The following is a 17,674-nucleotide window of genomic DNA, read 5'->3' as shown; positions in this document are numbered from 1 at the left end:
CGCAGTCACAGCCTGTGGAACTGACCTCATCTTTCAAACCATAGTTCTCAGGTTTCTTATGAGTAGTTCTCTGTCACACCCAACACTGGTTTATAAATGAACTAAAAAGATATTAATACAAAGCCACTTTTCCTTGCTGACTGCTATGTAGACCAGGCGGTGCAGGTCTTTGGCTGGTACTGTCTGTTTGCTTTTGATATCAGTAATTAGACACACCCCACAGTAGGGCAGGACAATTTTTTTGTGGATGGTTCTGAAGTAAATTCTCTTGTTAGTGGCACCAGGACATAGTAACTACTTTTACAAGGTGAAAATTCTGGTGGTCAGAATAACAGTAATGTATGCAGTAAAACAATAAAAAAGAACATATTTGATAGTGTGGTAGTTTCTGTTATATTCCTATCAGCTGCCTTAGACTTTTCAATGATAGCACTGGCAAAGGGGAAGCAAAACCAAGACAATTAGAAAGAAACTTTTGGTAGTTATAATCTTCATTTGTAAGGACAAGCAGAAAAGAAATCTAAGGCTTCAGCCTGGTGTGCATCATTCTTTTGTTTCTCCCTCCATGTTGTGTAATCTACACTTACCTTTGTCTGACTCCTACTTCTTAGGTTTTTTTAGACCATCTTCTTTTTGCCTTTGATGTCTCTAACTGTACATAACTCATTCTGTCCATTTGCTTTCTAAATTGATTACTGTGTTCTTCTCTTCATCTACATGCAGCCTCAGTTATGGTTTAGCATCTTTTGAAGTTTAATTTTGTTAAAAAGTACCCATCACAGCCTTACTGGTACATGTATGTTTTCCTACTGTACTTTTAATTTAGTCTATTTCAGTTTTACACAGTAGTTATACACAGTAAATCTTGAGATTTACCTTCTCAATTCACTGTTTGTTTTTTTTTTTTCAAAAATTACCTGCTTATTTTCCTTATTGCAGATCTTTTGTGCTTTTTCTGTCTAAGCTTTTTCCTGTCTGAATGCTTACCTGTGCGACCTATTGTAGGCAACCTGCTTTAGCCAGGGGGTTGGGCTCGATGATCACTTGAGGTCCCTTCCAACGCCTGTGTTTCTGTGACTCCTTGCAATAAGTTGGCTCCACGTTTCATTCCTGATGCCCTAATTTATATATTCGGATAGACCACGTGCATGCACAGCTTAGCATAGTATGTATTACTCAATCTACTGTCTGTTTTAAATCCTTAATGTGTTGCCCTCTATTTTACCTGCTGGGTTGCCGTATTTCCCTCACAGTCAGTAAAAGCAGTAGGATTACCAACTTGTATTGGAGTCTATGGGTGCCCACCAACCTAACAGATTCCAGAGAAACCCTACAGTTGTTTTCTCTTTCCTTTAATGTCTTTTGGGTCAGCTTTATTCCCAAAATTATTGTGGAAGAAGTAGATAGTTCCCAGCTCAGTAAAAGTACTGAAGATGTCTGAGACAGGATGTCACCACAAGGCATTGAATTCTGGAGAAAACCCTTCCTTCTCACATTTGATTTTTACATCTCATGTTAGAACACCACAGTCAAATCCGATCATTCATTTTTAAGTGTGTTTGAAAGTTAGCGAGGTCTTCACAGGAAAGAACTGTCTGCCAAGCTCACATTGGTGTCTTAAGAAGAAACACACATATTAAATAAATGTTGAATATTCTCAAAGCTAGAATTATTACTGCACTTTTGGTAACCCAGTAATTTCCTTTTGCTTACTGTGTAACTAATCATTTAGATTCTTTTTCCCTGAACTACTGTAAATTCAAGTGTACTTGTTTTCTTCTCTTAGTTTTCTCTCTGGCTGTCCTTCCTGGGGTCTAAGGCAGCATGGTGAGTTAACCTTCCTATAGGCTGCAGCTCCTCAAGCTCTGCTGCAGTATGGGTCCATACCACGGGCCCATCCTTTAGGACCACGCTGCTCCAGCACGGGCTCGATGGGCAGCCTCCTTCAGGTCATATCGACTGCCTCACTGTGCACTCCTCCATGGCTGCAGATGGAGATCTGCTCTGCGTCATGCCCGTGGGCTGCAGGGGGTCAGCCTGCTCCATCATGGGCACTTCCGCACTGCCAGAACCTTGCCACGTAAAGCTAGCGCAGTGAGATACTGTTTGACATTTTCTGTGGGAATTGAGGTCCCCAATGACGTATTAAATACCACTAAGTCCCATAAGATCAAATATTAACTCTTCAAAACAGGCATCCTTCCTTCTAAAATGATTGGAAACTGTATGTTAGGCACTACTGTAGTTAAGTGTTTTTAATCATTGTAATAACAGTTAGATAAAAGGGTGTATGTATAACCTTAGGGCTCATATTATGAAATCCTTATTTTCTCTGGCAAAACTAGCCAACTGCATGACCCAACAGGATGTGCTATTAGATTGCAGGGATAATAAAGCCACCATGTAATGATGAATACACCCCACCTTGAAATGACTAGAATTTAAATAAGTCCAAAGTTATTGATTAACCCAGGGCTGGGTAGAACTTAGCAGCTCTATGAAAAGGTGACTATTTCATCTGAATGCTTGTTTTATTGAAGAGCAGAAGAATTGTATCTTCCACACTCAGGCTAAGCAAAAATGGGCGGTTCACATGTAAGTACTTATTTAATTTGGATAGTGAAGAGTACAAGAATTTCCTGGTTTTTTGTCCCCTTCCCTTTAAATTGCATTAATACAGCTGCAAATGAAGATTTAAACTCAAAGTCTATTTAGAGTATGCGTGGGAAAATTGTATGTATACAGCTGGTAACATCCACTTCTTTGCAATATGTGAATTATAAAATGATTTCTGTAACACACAGGTTCTGCTTGCTTTGACACTGTTAATGGCATAGTTTAAAAGGGCAGGACTTTAATTTTGAGAAAAAGAAGTGATGCATAGGATGTCATGGGACAGCTAAATTTAGTTAGATTAGCAAATTTGTGTTGGAACTTTCTGAACACTAAAATAATTCCATAAAGATCTATGAAAAGCTTTCCATTCCAGAGGCCAAATTCAGTGAATTTTATCACTGAATAGTAGAGACACGAGTGGTCTCAAAGCGTGATGCTTGCAGACAGGTCTGACAAAAATCCAGGTTACTACACTGAATCATATCATGAGACTGAGATAATTTTGGCCAACATTTTGATGCTTAATAATAAATATCTAAGTCTGCATAATGAAATTTAACCTCAAAACAGCCTGAGTGGTAGCTGTGTGTTTGGGTGGAAGCTGTGAATTATGAGTACGTCTGAAAATGAAGTACCTTGCACTGATGAAGTTGGGGGTTTCAGCTCCACTTTTAAAATCTCACGGATGAACTACAGTTTATTCAGCTGTGTGCCAATCTCTTTGATTGTCCAAAATCTGCAGTTTAACAGTATGTATCAATTGAAGACATCCTGTTTCTTCCCTTCTCATTGTTTGTCCCCATGGAATTCCAGGTTATCTTGGAGAATTACCTGCAGCTATATCAGAGAACCACTTCTGGAGCAGCCTGAAAACATTCAGTTCTTAACAGAGGTTTTCAGCTCATATTTTGCAATCATAGGTTCATGAGTGTCTTATGTATTGTGTTTTTTAAACCTCCAGAGCAAGTCTTACAACCTCCCAGAGGATAAACGGGAACCAGCCGTAGGGACAACAAGTTTGTCAGCAGATAAGCCAGTAAGCACTCTTTTCACGAAGGATGAAAGGGGCACTGTGGTGTTACAGCACATGTTGCAGCGGTTTATGGTGGCTTTGGGAGGCACTGCAGTGCACAAAGGCAGCTCCTCTTCTGTGATCAAGATCAGCACTAGTAAAGCTGGGTTATTTCATTCTGTTGAATACTGCATCTTTTCCAAAATTTTGTCCACCTTGAAATTTAAAAAGTGAAAATTCTTTCGCTAGCCCAAATTTTTCAGGGAGAAATAGTAACTGAATCATCTCTGTCAGCTGAGGTATTTTGTTTGTGATTTAGAGTTTAAAACTTAAAAAAAGGAAAATGTTACTGTTAAATTTCCACTGAAAACTAAGCATTGTTCAAAGGAACGATGTTTGTAGGAAAACAAAGATATCATTGCTTGGAAGTTAAAATTGGACTCTTTAGCTGTATCAGAGTGTATGACATTTAAAATGAATCTTTCATCAAAATTAGTATCTTCCTAAACATGCTAATTTGAATGAAAGTAACAAATACTACTGAAAAATATGCTTTCAACAAAAAAATTCCAACCAATTCTAAGAAGTAGCTTTCTGTTAGAATATGAGCTCCTGATTGAGCTGCACCTGATGCAACATTACAGCTCCAAATCTGCACGCTTTCACATGCTTCTCACTGTCTAAGCTCAGTCCAGACTTTCTACAATCAACCAAAGTTCTTGACTGCTCATCCCTAGAGATTTAAAGTCACTAGTTATTTTCTCCATTTGCATCCTTGCATCTTCAAGTTTATCTGTACTTTTGCTGTTTTTCAAATTCACTGCAAGTAGAATCAATCCACCTGAAATTCTGAGTGGCTGTTCTGCTGTAAGCAAGGTGCTTTGGGGACATCTGGGGAGTAGCAGAAATGGTTTTCATGTTATGATGGCTTGAAAACTTTGATCAATTTTAACATTTGTGAAATTGTTTAACTGTTTTTTTAAACTTCTGTCACTAAATAATCCAAGGCTCTGCGTGCATTATTCTGTTGTTCTCTGTGACATTTATGTCTTGAACTAATTGGAGGGATGGACTAATTCATACCATTTTTTGAGATTCTCTGGAAGTCCCTTGAGTTTCATCTTCTCATTGTAAAGCAGCCCAAACCTTCTGCCAGGCAGGACTCTATTAACATAAGAAGGAGGTGGCAGGTTGCTGTGGGCCAAATGGCTTGAGAACTCAAAGGTAAAAATGTAAGTATAACCTTGAGAGCGCATCCACCTGATGGATCCTTTGGGAACAAGCTCACAAACATTGCAAGGGCCTTTGTGTTGCTTACAAGGATAGAGGTATCTAATTAGTACAAGCATTACTAATTGCAGTGTAATTTTATCATCTCATTGCAAAGCTTAACAAAAGCTATTTGTTGCTTTCCCTGGCAGACTGGCATTCAATGTCAGTAGATTCTTGTTCATTCTCTGTCCATAAGCCCACAGAAGACAGAAATACCTTCACATAACACTGGGGGAGAACCATGGCGGAATCTTTTTGTTTCCATGGCCCCCATTTATACAGAACATTAGCTGTTCCTTTGAGGTCTGAGGTCCTGTGAGTGCAGATGATACAGGTGTTAACAAGCATATAGCCATGCAAAATTAATTATTTCAATGATTTCAAACAAAGTAAAACTCACTGGGGTATCAAAGTGTTATTAGTTTTGTTAAAATGTACAAACACTGAAAAAATCCAGACTCTAACACTTTTATTTATACACATTTTTAGTATACTCTACCAAGTTCTGTTGTTACTATCCAGAAAAATTAGTCTGCCTGTGTTGTTAACTATGACTACTGCCCTGGGTGACTCGGCCAACTTGAGAGCATCCTGAGACTTCCTCCACCCTGCAAGGTGGAAGGGAGTTAGACAAAGAAACCTCCAGGTTTGGTAGATGCAGTTGGTTTGTCAGACACCCAACCTGCAATGTTTGCATATTAATAGCCCATGTATCTATGAATCTATAGATGGTGTTTAGATAATGCATCTTGCAGAGGGCCAAGGACAGAGGTATGCAGACTTGGGGTTCCCCTGATGGGACGCTACCTCCCTCCAGTTCTTCTTTTTAAATAATTCAGATTTTGACTGTACGAATGGGTCAATATGACGTTCCCAAAGATTACACCTTTGTATTCCAGCCCTGTGTTGGTATGCTTAAGTATACCAAAACTTAAATATACGCTTAAGCAATGCTAGCTTTTTTGCTGGCATACGGAATAGTTAACTTCAGTTCTGTCGATTACCAGAACTCATCACAATTTTCAGCTGAGGTAATGAGAAAAGTGAAACAATTTTAATGAGACATAAGAACACTTGACCTATATCTGTACAAGTATACTCGTCAGAGATTTGGGATCTCAGCTGAAAAACAGGCAGAATTTGGCAGTTCCATTCATTTTAGTTACCACTAGCTGTACAATGGCCCAACATACAAAGTGTTTTCCAGGCAAGCATTATGGTCAGTGATATAAAAGTAGACAATTCCGTCCTTAGCACACTGGAAAATTATCCTACTGGACTGGAAATCCTAGGTTTCTTTTAGGCGAGTAAAGCCATTTGTTTGCCACTTTTGTAGTTTCTGTTTTGAATATAAGTCTTGAGAGAAAGTAATGTGGAGCCCAACTCGTGCTCTGGCACATCTTACATACAAAGATGTTTGCAGTGAAGCAGGTAAATGTAAGCCTCTAAAAAGAAAAGCCACCGTTTTGTGACTTTCGCATTCTCACTACGTGGCACCCAGGAAACTATCTTCTTATATTAAAATTATTCTGCTTTAAGGAGTTCCACCAGATCGACTCAGGTGGGTTTGGGCACATTAAAACCAGACAGTGCATAATTTAGCTGTAAGAGAAACCTGCCAAAACATAATTTTCTTCTCTTAATTATGGATTCATTTGTCATGGTGATGAGGATGAATATGTCACATTGATAAAAAAAAAAATAGCCATAAGCTTTTCTGAGGTGATACATTAACAGCTGCTTAGAAACAGGGGAAACACTGTAGGAGATGAGTTGTGTTACTTTGCCATTTAATTAGCTGTCCAGTTAGCATCTCTGTTGCTGATTGTTTATAGCAGGAAAAAGCAAATGCAACTAATTCTACTAGGATCTTGTTATCACTGTATCTTTAGTCTCAGATGTAGAAAATAAAGTTATTTGCACCTCTTGACTTGGAAGGAGTCACTGAGTCATTACAAAGGCTGTTGAGTAAGGAAGCCCAGCCTACATGACTTACATGCATTGTATTGTCCAACATGCACTTCATATTGGAACTGTTTGGTTGTTGATAGCAGCAAACTTTAGCAGAAATCTAGGCTGGGTGTGTGTTACTGTCATACAGCTGTTAAACGTCAAACAGTCATACGGATTTTGGAGAGGGGCAGCCTGCCTGGCAGGTGACAAATGTCATGCAGATATCTGGTGCTTTTCTCTAAGCAGTCAGGAAGGCAGATAGCAATTTTCCAGTTACGTATTGTGGTTGGCTGAGAATATTGCTCAAACAAACAAAAATGACAGGTGTGCACTGCAAAACAGCACAGGAAGAAAGCTCGTGGTCAAAAGGACACACATAGTCCTGAAGTTGACATGCATCCAGTTTGTCTAAGCCTGTCCTTCCATGTGCTTGATCTCTTTACATTCTCTAAAAACAGATCCCTTTGGCCAGTACTGCCACGCAGAAATATCCAAATTGGGGACCCAGCACAGCAACCCTGTGCCAGCAGGAGCCTTTCCTATTATTACAGATGTTATCAGCCCTACCTTTTTATTACCACAGCACAAACCCTGGTGCTTGTTGATACTGCCCTGTTGCCAACATGCCACAGCTGTTGACTTGTGTTTGTTTTTAATACCAGCTCCCATCTACTCTGTCCTCTGTGTTAAAACTGTTTTTGTTCACATTAATTCCTACCTGAGTAATGGAGCCCAATAATTTGAATTTTACTGAAGACCATGCAGAAGACCATAATAAGAGATGGGGAAACAACCATGCAGTAATGACTAAGTATCTTCACCCATGAACAGCCTTTCCCAGTTAGATAAGGCACAACCTTGACTCCCAGTAACTCATCTTTGTTCGTTGTGTTTTTTCCCCCACTAGATTGAGCAATTCTAGTATTTGTAAGTTTTTCTAACAGAAGTACTATGCACTGAGGTGACGTGGGTTTTTTGCCCTTTCTGAACAACAGTCTGGAGCTTCCTGAGCAGAGGCTGCGACCATTCCTATTACACTCATTGCTTCTGCTGTGATCCAGAAATTCACCCAGTTCCATGGGGCCTGAGGTAGCACTACACTAAGTTGAAAAAATAGTTCTGATCAGAAACATAGCATCATGTTTTCAGTCCCTCTTTTGAAGTAGATCAGAACCAAAATACAGCAGCCTACCGCCGTATTTATTCTTGTGTTTTATTCTTAACAGAAGGAAGGGGTTGGAAATGAATGGTAAGAATTGGGCCATTTGTCACTAAAACTGCCCTTTCAGGTGTTCGCAGGAGGCACTCCTGGCAGTGGGGGATATAGTGGAGGACTACAACTATAAGATCTAAGACAATACATCATTTTTTCCCTCTCTGCAGTGTGTTAATATAGTTAACCTCAGATTCCAATTGCGTTATAGCTCATTAAAGGCTTCTGCCAAGATAAATAATTAATCTTAAGTACATATGTGTTGATAAAACATTTATCATGTAAGTGGTGATTTGCTAAAAGCTATCTTCCATGGTCACAAGATATTAGATATAATTTAACTAATAAACACCCTAGTCCTGTTGCTTACTATGCTAACAAGGTGACTAGATGGTTTGGGACACATCTTGGTAGACACAGAAAAGGGGAGAACAGAAATTCATGGAGCATGGGATTGGAAGAGACCTTGAGGTGCCTGCTAACTTACCCACCACCTGCAGCAAGCCCTACCCAAACCAGTCCTGAGGCATCTTGCAGTGCAGAGCTGGAGGAAAGCTGCTGGTTAGTTGGAGATGGGGCTCCGCAAAGCTGGTGGAGCTGGTGGATCAGTGACTGGGTGTTGTGAGAACTGAGAAATCAACAAGTACCACAGTTTCCAATCTGTGTTGGGTGTACCATTGTTTTGGCTTACCTGTTTGTTTTCCTGTCATTCCCATTTGGGGCCTGACTTCCTGAAGGAGCAGGGTGCAGGATACTGCAGTGTCTGAATGTATCTGTGTGTATTCCTCAGTGCTGGGATTGGCCCTTGCTCAGCCCCACACAGCCCCTCACAGAATGAGAAAGGCAAAAGTGAGAATTTTCATGGGATTAGACTTAAAAATAAAAAGGGGGGTTGGGGACAAAACAAAACGAGAAACAAGTGATGCAAAAGGCAATTTGCCACCAGGTGACCTATGCCCAGCCACTCCTCAAACAACGGCAACCCTTGACAAATTCTCCCCAGATTTATTGCTGATCATCATGTCAGATGGTGTGGAATATGGTTGGAGTCAGCTGTGCTGGCTGTGTCCGCTCCCAGTCTCCTCACTGGCAGGGCTGTATGAGAAGCAGAAAAGTCCTTGAGCGTGTGTTACTACTGCTCAGCTAATGTGTCAGTGTTATCAGTGCTATCCTGGTCACAAATTCATACCACGGCTCTATCCAGACTGCTGGGAATAAAATCAACTCTATTCATAGAATCATAGAATCATAGAATGGCCTGGGTTGAAAAGGACCTCAAAGATCATATACTTTCAACCCCCCTGCTGAGTGCAGGGTTGCCAGCCACTAGACCAGGCTGCCCAGAGCCACGTCCAACCTGGCCTTGAATGGCTCCAGGGATGGGGCATCCACAGCCTCCTTGGGCAACCTGTTCCAGTGCAACACCCAAAACCGGGACACCTAGCTAAAAATGTTTGTACCTACTAGAAGTATTTTAGCTAAATTTACCAGCAGAGCTTTAGTCTCAAAGCTATTGGATGCCTGTTTTGTTTCATGAAAATCAAAAGAAGAGAGAGACTGTATTAGAAATACCTTAGTAAAAGACTGATATGTGACCTCAACCTGTGGTAGACATCAGAGAATCCTTATGGTGATATTTCTGTGGTGATCACAGAAATTGCAGGATAAGCACTGCAACCAGTCTGAAGCCAGATGGGAATCTGTGGGAAATGAGACTTGAGTAGCAAAGAAAGTTGGGAAGAATAACAAAACTGGCAAATTAACTGGGGCTTGATTCTGTACCAATTTCCAGTAACCACTGCAGATCCCCTCAGACTCATCTGTAACAAGTTGCAGGTGCAGATCACACAGCAGAACATGCATTTCCAGCTGGCATTGTGCTTACCCTGGGGCATCTCTAATGGCACCAGATACCAACAACTGAATACTGCCCTAAATTTTATTCCATACCACGTTCACATGCAGTAGTCAGTGCTGCAAAGAGCATTGCTAGGTCAGTCTGCCCTTTCTACAGGCTCTCATTTTAGATTTAATTTTTATTTTTGTTAAGCCAAAGAACAGTGGAGTACAACAACCAAAGATAATTTTGAAATGAGACATCTGCTGAATAAATCACATCAATGGACCTGGCAAAAATCTCAACATCCCTGGGTCGATCCGGCCCATGTTAGTGCTCTGCCTTACAGCAATTCCATCTATATCTCAATTGCTCTGAGCAGCAGCCACATTCCTGCTGGCTCTTCCTAGTGATTCCCCTCTGGTGTCTGCTTCTGCATTTATCCATGCACAACTTTGTATCAATCCATGTTGGAGCTGCAGGGGAAGAGCGTGGTCAGCAGCATCCCTTGCAGCCACACTTTCTGTTGTTTTGACATTATTTTTCCATAAACCTCTGTTCCCAAGCATGGTTTTGCATCTGCTTAAGTGGTTGGGGGTGGAAAAATACCAGTGGTTGCTCAGCTATATTATCAGCTGTTTTCAGGCAGAGTACTTTGTCTCTCTTTTGCAATACAGGAAGCTACCTGTGTGCATGCTCATGGCATGCTCTTCTTCTGACAGCTTCTGCTCTTGTCTTCTGACAGCTTAGCACTTTATATATACGTATTGTCTTTAGCTCAAGGAAGCTATTTGCTGATGTCTTCAGAAATCTCCACAATATACAACATCTCTCCAATCGTACTATTTATTTGTGAACCATAAGAGTTCCTCCATATGCTGTCATCAAGAAAAGTCTCCATATGCTTCTCTAAGCACTATGGACCATCTTCAGCTGTAAACTTATCCCATCTCCTTAAAGTAAAATGTTATTTACAGCAGGAAAAATGACTTGGTGTGCTTTACGTGTTAATAGTGGTTGTTTTAGAACAGTTGCAGCACAAACACTTGCAAGATATTGCCAATCAAATCTAATCTGAGAGCTTAAATTCTAAAACAAGACCTATATTAAAGTGACTCTGCCTATATTTTTCAAAGAAAAATGGATACAGAGTCACAAATTGTATAAAACATCAATTTATTTTGCCATTTAACTCTTCAGGACAGTACACTTGTTGTTCTGCAGGGCAGGAGGAAGCCCAGGTCTGGAGCAGCTCTTGCTCCGCTGCGTGGGAGGACCATGCCAGTGGGTGAGACCCAGCAGACAGCAAAATTTAACCAGGGCGTTCCAAATGACTCAGGATTTGACCGTGACAGTTTCCTACCCAGTGTATCAGCTTTCCGTTCTACAAAGCTTTAATGCTAGCATTACTCACAGTACTACACAAGTGATATCCTCAGAATCATCAGTTAAAGTTTGACAATGGTTTATTTCAAGACGGTGGCTTCAACACAGCTCATTCTTGTGGTGCTTTAAAACAAACATATCCTGAACATCATTGAGAAACTGGCCTTCCTTCTCTTCATTATACTTTACCCTTGCAAATAAATTCTTTTCTTTATGCCTTTATGAATTCTCATAAATCCACTATGTCATTTCAGTCAATGGTGCTACCATTCTCCTACCTCTAGCAACTGTGCTTCACACACCCAACAGCTACACCAACAAGTGGCACATAGGGGTTAGGGGCTAACTACAGTGTGACTACAGGCCAACAGCCGTCGAGGCATACAGTAGCAAACCAGCTTTCAGTGCCCACTGAGATTGCTCCAGAGTGCATGGTATGGATGGAAGAAATTATCAGTGCATTACCAAGCACAGGAGTAACTCTGACAACCCTAACAAGCATATGCCAAAGTATGGACTAAAGTGTTGAAAACACTTTGCGTTATCAACTTGGTGTTAGGGAGAGAGGACACCACTCTGTGGGGCACACTCAATGGAGGGACTGCATGTCCAGAATGGATTTCTGTTGTGTTGCGGAATGCCTTTATTCTGCTCCCCAAAACTAATCCCTGAGGCAGGTTAGCCTCTGCTGTTTGTTTTGGGGTTGCAGAGAATAAACTTGAAAAGTTGAACTTTATTCTGATGAGTCCTTCTGTCACCATGACAGAAAGGAAAATGAAGGTGTAACATGACTGCTGGAGAAATAGAGTTTTCAGCTCTAATTGTGCAAAAAAAAACCCTCTCTCTTCTACGTGATTCCATGCAAGAAGAAGCACAACTGCCATATGAACAGTAGAAAAATAGGAAAGCAATTAATGTGATTTGTTTTGGACAGACAATGTTTTCTAACTGTTTTCTGTTTTCTAGCATTATGCTTTTCCCTTTCATTTTCAGCAAGGTTCTTGAGAAGTTGGAAGACTGTTAAATTAAATCTCCCAGTAGAAAATATTATTTATATGCATCTATTTCCACCTCGCTTGAACAGTTTGGGAAAATGTGTATGTGCTTTGCCAGCCATTGAGAGCATACAGCAGGGTGCATGTTCGTAAGCGACAACAACATGCTGATGAAGGTGTTACCTTGTGAGGCTGCAGTGCCATAAATCTGAGAACCTTTTGCATTGATCCTGTACTTTAACAATTGCTATTGTAAAAATAACTTCCAATTAAGATAATTTGAGTGAGAAAGCTGTGTTACAGCCACTGCCATTAGCAGTAAGTTGTATCCTAGCCATTAACTGCATTAGAAAAGCCAGGGTACTTAAATGGTATTTAGTTTACCACAAAGGTAAAGAAGCATAGGGACTGTATTTAGAGTTTATCCTCAAGATAAGACCCTTTGTCTTTTGATAGAGGGCGACTTAACCCAGAGCTATATCTCTTCCACCAGAACTGGTAGTGCAGGGCATGGAACTTTGGAGGAATACCAACAGACAGACTTTTAGGCTATACCTATACATGGCAGAGCATGATCAAAGTCCATATGGTAAATTGTCTTCAGTCCAACAGAGTGACCTTGTCTGTGATATTTTTCAGGAGTAATCTCTGGCCCATGCTCTGCCCTAGGGCAAGGAGACAACACAGCTGTGTAGCTCTTCTACTGAGTGGCATTTTTGGAAGGGCTTAGGAGCAGAGTGCCATGTCCCGGGGTGTTCTCACCCTTAACGGGTCCTAATGGAGGGCAGAGTGCAATGCCTTTGGGTGCCATCACCCTTCAGTAACAGCAGTGGAGAGCCAGTGCCTGGCAGCCCTGCAAAACAAAGCACCAGATCAACCTGCTGCTATTTGAATGGAGATACAAACGCACTTGCAATTCACATTTAGACCCTCAGAGCAGATGGTGTGCATATAGTTCAAATTGATTTAGGAGCCTAGGAGCTATTTTCTAGTATTATTTAAGCTCTTAGGCATTTAAATTATCTGTATCATGATACTACAGGGGCTGAAAATGTTGCTGGCCTGCTCCCAGATACTTCTCTTGTCTGAGAAATAGCAGAGCAAGGAACTACCAGCACTGCAGCCCCTCTGGTTCACACCCTGTCAGATTAGTACAAATTAGTGTGATTTTCTGTTTACATTTATATGTCAGGCTATAAACTGCTGCTGTAGTGGTGGACTTTGAGTTATTATTCCTGATAGAACTAGCTCAAAGTAACCACATGTGCAGTACATGCACACACACATACACACACACACACACAAAACCAGCATCTTTATGATGTTACATGTCTTCATTTACTTTGTGTAAGAGCATCCATTCAAGAAAGGTATGCAGGACACATTTTTATTCAGCCCACAGAAACTGGGAGCTTCTAGCAGTTAAATGTGTGTGGGGTTCTGCGTGCATCTGATAAGTCGTTTATATTGGCCTGTTAATGTGGTAGAAACAAACAGTATTTGATCTGACGTGTAGTTGTCCAATATAAAGTTATTACATTCAGATTATTTGAACAAGCCTGAACTGGCAGAGCAAAGTTACGTCGGATCATCATCACGTGTCACGTGGAAACAGCTATTTTTGCTCCAATTCCAGGAGACCTTTTGATAGACAGAGTGTTTCAGCAAAGCCCTACCTGAACTTCACAGTTTAGAAGATGTGACTAAAGATCAGGCAAGAACCTGGCGCAGACTTCTGTCATGCAAAGGGAATAATGCAAAGTCATTTCCCATGTGTCCGTTGTGTCTCTGTTTTCCCAGTCAACCGACAAACACCATCGTCATGGTTTTGATGCAGACCGAGATGCTAAGAAATTACACAGTGCCTGCAAAGGGGCAGGTAAGAAAGCTCTTGTTTTTCATGCAAAGGGCAATTCAAGATTATAAAGAGTATATCCATATAAAAGAACAATGTTTAAATCATTTTCAGTTAACCTTTATGCTTTCTGTCACTGACTCAAAGAGCATGCACATCCACGGAGTTAAGGTAAATGGGAAAGGCAGCCAGCTTGTTCCTCAAAGACCGGTAGGATCTGTTTTGTTAACTGCTTGACTCCAGGGGATCAGGATATTGCTGATATGACAGGACCACGAAGCTGTCAATGTTGATATGACAGTCATGGAGTCCAGCCAGGCAGGCCAGATTAAGGGCATGGCAGTATATCCCTTCCCAGAGACTAGTCAAAAACACGACCACCTTCGCATACTCATCAGAGCCCACTGCAGCTGAAAGGAATATGGGATTCCTCAGCCTGCTTCAGTGATTTTTAACCAAAAATATTGGCTCCCACGATCTCCTATGGTAGTTTTAATATAAGATGGTTGACTGCGCACCGGTGTGAATGAGCGATGCACTGTGGCCATGGGATCCTCAGATCCATGGAGGTGCTGATGTCCAGCAGAGAAAGGACAGCCAAGCAGCAGATGAGAGCATTAAGTTATTATACACACCAGGCATTTGCACAGTAAACATGTTTAAGCCTTTCTTCCTGGTATAGCACTGACATTAAGAATTGAATAGTAAAGTACTTGAGTTTTAGGAAATCTTCTTGTCCTGTCTAGTTACTCCCCTCAAGACAGTCCCAGAGAACTCTCCCACTAAGCGTTTAACTCCACGTTGTCAAACAGAGATGCTGTTCCTTCTAAAATTGGACCTTGATTGCTGTCTTGGTTCCAAGCATGCAGAACTGGACAAGATGCCCTAAACTTGTCCTGGATGTATCCATTGGTGATCTTCAAGGATGCAAATACATCAGCTGCTGCTGAATGCCAGTATCATTTGTATTTTTATCATCTGTACTGGTAGTTTCTCATAAACACTTGTTGGTCTCTGCTTCTGAGAGCCTGCAATGAAACACAAAACAAAGCCCAGTAGATGGAAGCAACAAATAGGAAAGAAGACCATGGGGAAGTGTCCACCAGCATGACACACGTGCATCAGCAGACCTGGCCTACGGCTTGATACATATCGTCTGCCATCTAAGCCCTTTATATGCTATGGACATTGTGGCAATGTGGCCCACCTCAGTCAGGGCCAGAGGTCTCTCCAGACATACATTCTTCATTTCAGCACCTGTCTTGAGAAAATGCCTTAGGCAAGTCATTGGCCCCACAGATGGAAGTGCACCAGGACACAGGCTAATGCAATAGCTGCTCTGTTTTGTCACTCAGGCATCCAAATAGCACTGCTCTAGTCCTATCTCATTAGCCACAAAGATCAACTGATGCCTTCCAGCTGCTTTGTTTAGAGCAAACATTTGTTTATATTGGCTTAGGGCAAGAAAAGTGCAAGAACAAGGTCACTGCCTTCAGCAAGCATCTATCTGTTGCATAAGTTACAGGTCAAAGCTTCCTCAGGACTTTCCCATGGCAAGACGTTGTGTGGTCAGTTCCCCTCTGGGCTCCCAGGAGAAACAGCCCCTGCAGTGCCCATCATCGGGACTTCCCAGTGGCTGCGTTCTCCCACTTATTTTTGCCAAACAAAACAGCATCAGCAGAGATATTTAGACCATGAAGACTAATTCCCTCTCCTCTTTCTGACTCCATCTAGCACAGAGAGCAACCTGTTTTGTACAGGCCACCATTAAGGCAGTGGGCAAACAAGGCTGATTTGAACATATCTTCACCTACCCCGCCACTTGCCCCATGCCATTGCCACAGATAAAAAGCATTGCAGGGGTGAAAAATGGGGGCAGGGACTGCTCCAACAACAACTGCCACTCTAAACATGGACATCAGCCCATGGGCACTGGTGTGTCAGAACCCTGATCTGAAACAGAAGACTCATATCCTCTGATAACATATAAGCAGCATAAGGCAGTGGCCTTTTATTTCATGTTCTGAACATTGTAGCTGACTACAGATAAATATATTCTCAGAAGAATCTCAGGTGCTACAAATCCCAAAGTTTGCCCCAGCAGATGTACGTATATTGATTTGTTTTTCTTTAGAGAGGAAAACACTCAGTCCTCTTTTCTTTCCTCTGCATTGGATTCTTGATTAAACCCTATCTGTGTACAACCTTCTTTTTCAGGAACTGATGAAAAAAAAATTATTGAAGTCTTGTCAAGTCGAACATCAGAGCAGAGACAACAAATTAAACAGAAGTACAAAGCTCTCTATGGCAAGGTATTTAAAAATAAATGCCCTTTCTCTTTTGAACAGCATGCATGCTGGAAATGGAGCTAACATACCTCTGCTTTTGAGATATCAAGGGCCCAGTAGATTGAAGGTTTCTGTTTCAGCAAATTTTTTAGCTTCCAAAATACTGTTGTATTAATAACATTAGGCTTCAGAATATTTTTTTTAAATCAGCCTTAACCAGATCAGAGCATTTTACTCCAAGTTGGGACAGCTAGAAAACAATTCATAACCAAAATCAAATATTTTCTCAGAAAGAGTGGTGAGATGTTGGCGCAGGCTGCCCAGAGGAGTGTTGGAGTCACCTTCCCTGGAGGTGTTCAAGAAACATGGAGATGTGGCCCTGAGGGACATGGTTAGTGGGAATGGTGAGGATGGGTTGATGGTTGGACTAGATGATCTTAGTGGTCTTTTCCAACCTTAATGATTCTATGACTCTGTATCTCAGCTTGTGTTCATCTTCAGTGCATTTAGAAAAAAAAAGAAGCCTGAAACCAAGGCAATTGCAATTAATTGCAAGACAAATGCAATTAATGTAACAGGAAAATTTCAGATCAAAATCCCTCTCAGACCAGGTACAAATTCAGAGGAACTATTTGGTCTTACATCATTATATTTCTGTGAGTCAAATAGGTTTGTCTCCTTCTCTGGAGACTTTCAAGATCCATCTGGACACCTACCTGTGCATCCTGGTCTAGGGAGCCTGCTTTGGCAGGGAGTTTGGACTAGGTAATCTCTGGAGGTCCCTTCCAGCCCCTACAATTCTGTGATTCTGTTTAATATTGATTTATGCTCGTGATGAGATAGACCAGACATTGAAAAAATGAGAAATCTCCAAGGGTGCTTGGTTTCTGGGGAAGGACACAAAGACTGCCTTCATGATTTGGCTTGTAAGGAAAATGAAAGCTTCCAATGTATTATTTAAGTAAAAAAGCTGTATCCCACAGAGCTTATTATTAAATCACTATTTTCTTAAAGTCTGCTTGCCCTTTAGTCTTTAATCAATGTTAATAAGACAGGCAGTGCTGAACTGGAAAGCCTGTCATTAAGTAAACCAGACAACAAGCATGATTTTGAGTGTGTACACACCACTGAGTTCATTCTTTAATGAGGATTCATAAAAACAGGCATTAGAAATGGGCAAATTCCAGGGGTCATCCCAGTGACATGGGCACGTCAGAACCCTTCCCACCCTGGGTCTTTGGGAGAGC

At 41.2% G+C, this 17,674-nt stretch overlaps 1 protein-coding gene and 1 long non-coding RNA gene across 4 annotated transcripts in view; one reads left to right on the top strand and one right to left on the bottom strand.

Moving 5' to 3' along the window:
- Positions 2,226-17,674, top strand: part of ANXA13 (annexin A13) — a 22,861-nt gene continuing 7,412 nt past the window's right edge. The window contains exons 1-4 of one of the 3 annotated variants that reach the window (XM_021388680.1): positions 2,226-2,595; positions 3,578-3,652; positions 14,085-14,163; positions 16,357-16,451. In XM_021388680.1, coding sequence (XP_021244355.1) covers positions 2,581-2,595; positions 3,578-3,652; positions 14,085-14,163; positions 16,357-16,451 — 264 coding nt within the window. In that variant the 5' untranslated portion in view covers positions 2,226-2,580. The remainder of the gene's footprint in view (positions 2,596-3,577; positions 3,653-14,084; positions 14,164-16,356; positions 16,452-17,674) is intronic. The other 2 variants (XM_021388678.1, XM_021388679.1) reach the window with 2 other exon arrangements.
- LOC110394714 overlaps positions 14,172-17,674 on the bottom strand; it is an 18,356-nt gene continuing 14,853 nt past the window's right edge. The window contains exon 4 of the long non-coding RNA XR_002435826.1: positions 14,172-15,167. This is a non-coding gene — a long non-coding RNA (uncharacterized LOC110394714). The remainder of the gene's footprint in view (positions 15,168-17,674) is intronic.

Source organism: Numida meleagris, chromosome 2 (genome assembly GCF_002078875.1).
Source record: "Numida meleagris isolate 19003 breed g44 Domestic line chromosome 2, NumMel1.0, whole genome shotgun sequence".
Taxonomy (NCBI): Eukaryota; Metazoa; Chordata; class Aves; order Galliformes; family Numididae; genus Numida; species Numida meleagris.
The sequence above is the reverse complement of the archived record's forward strand: the minus strand, read 5'-3'. Positions and strand labels throughout refer to the sequence as shown.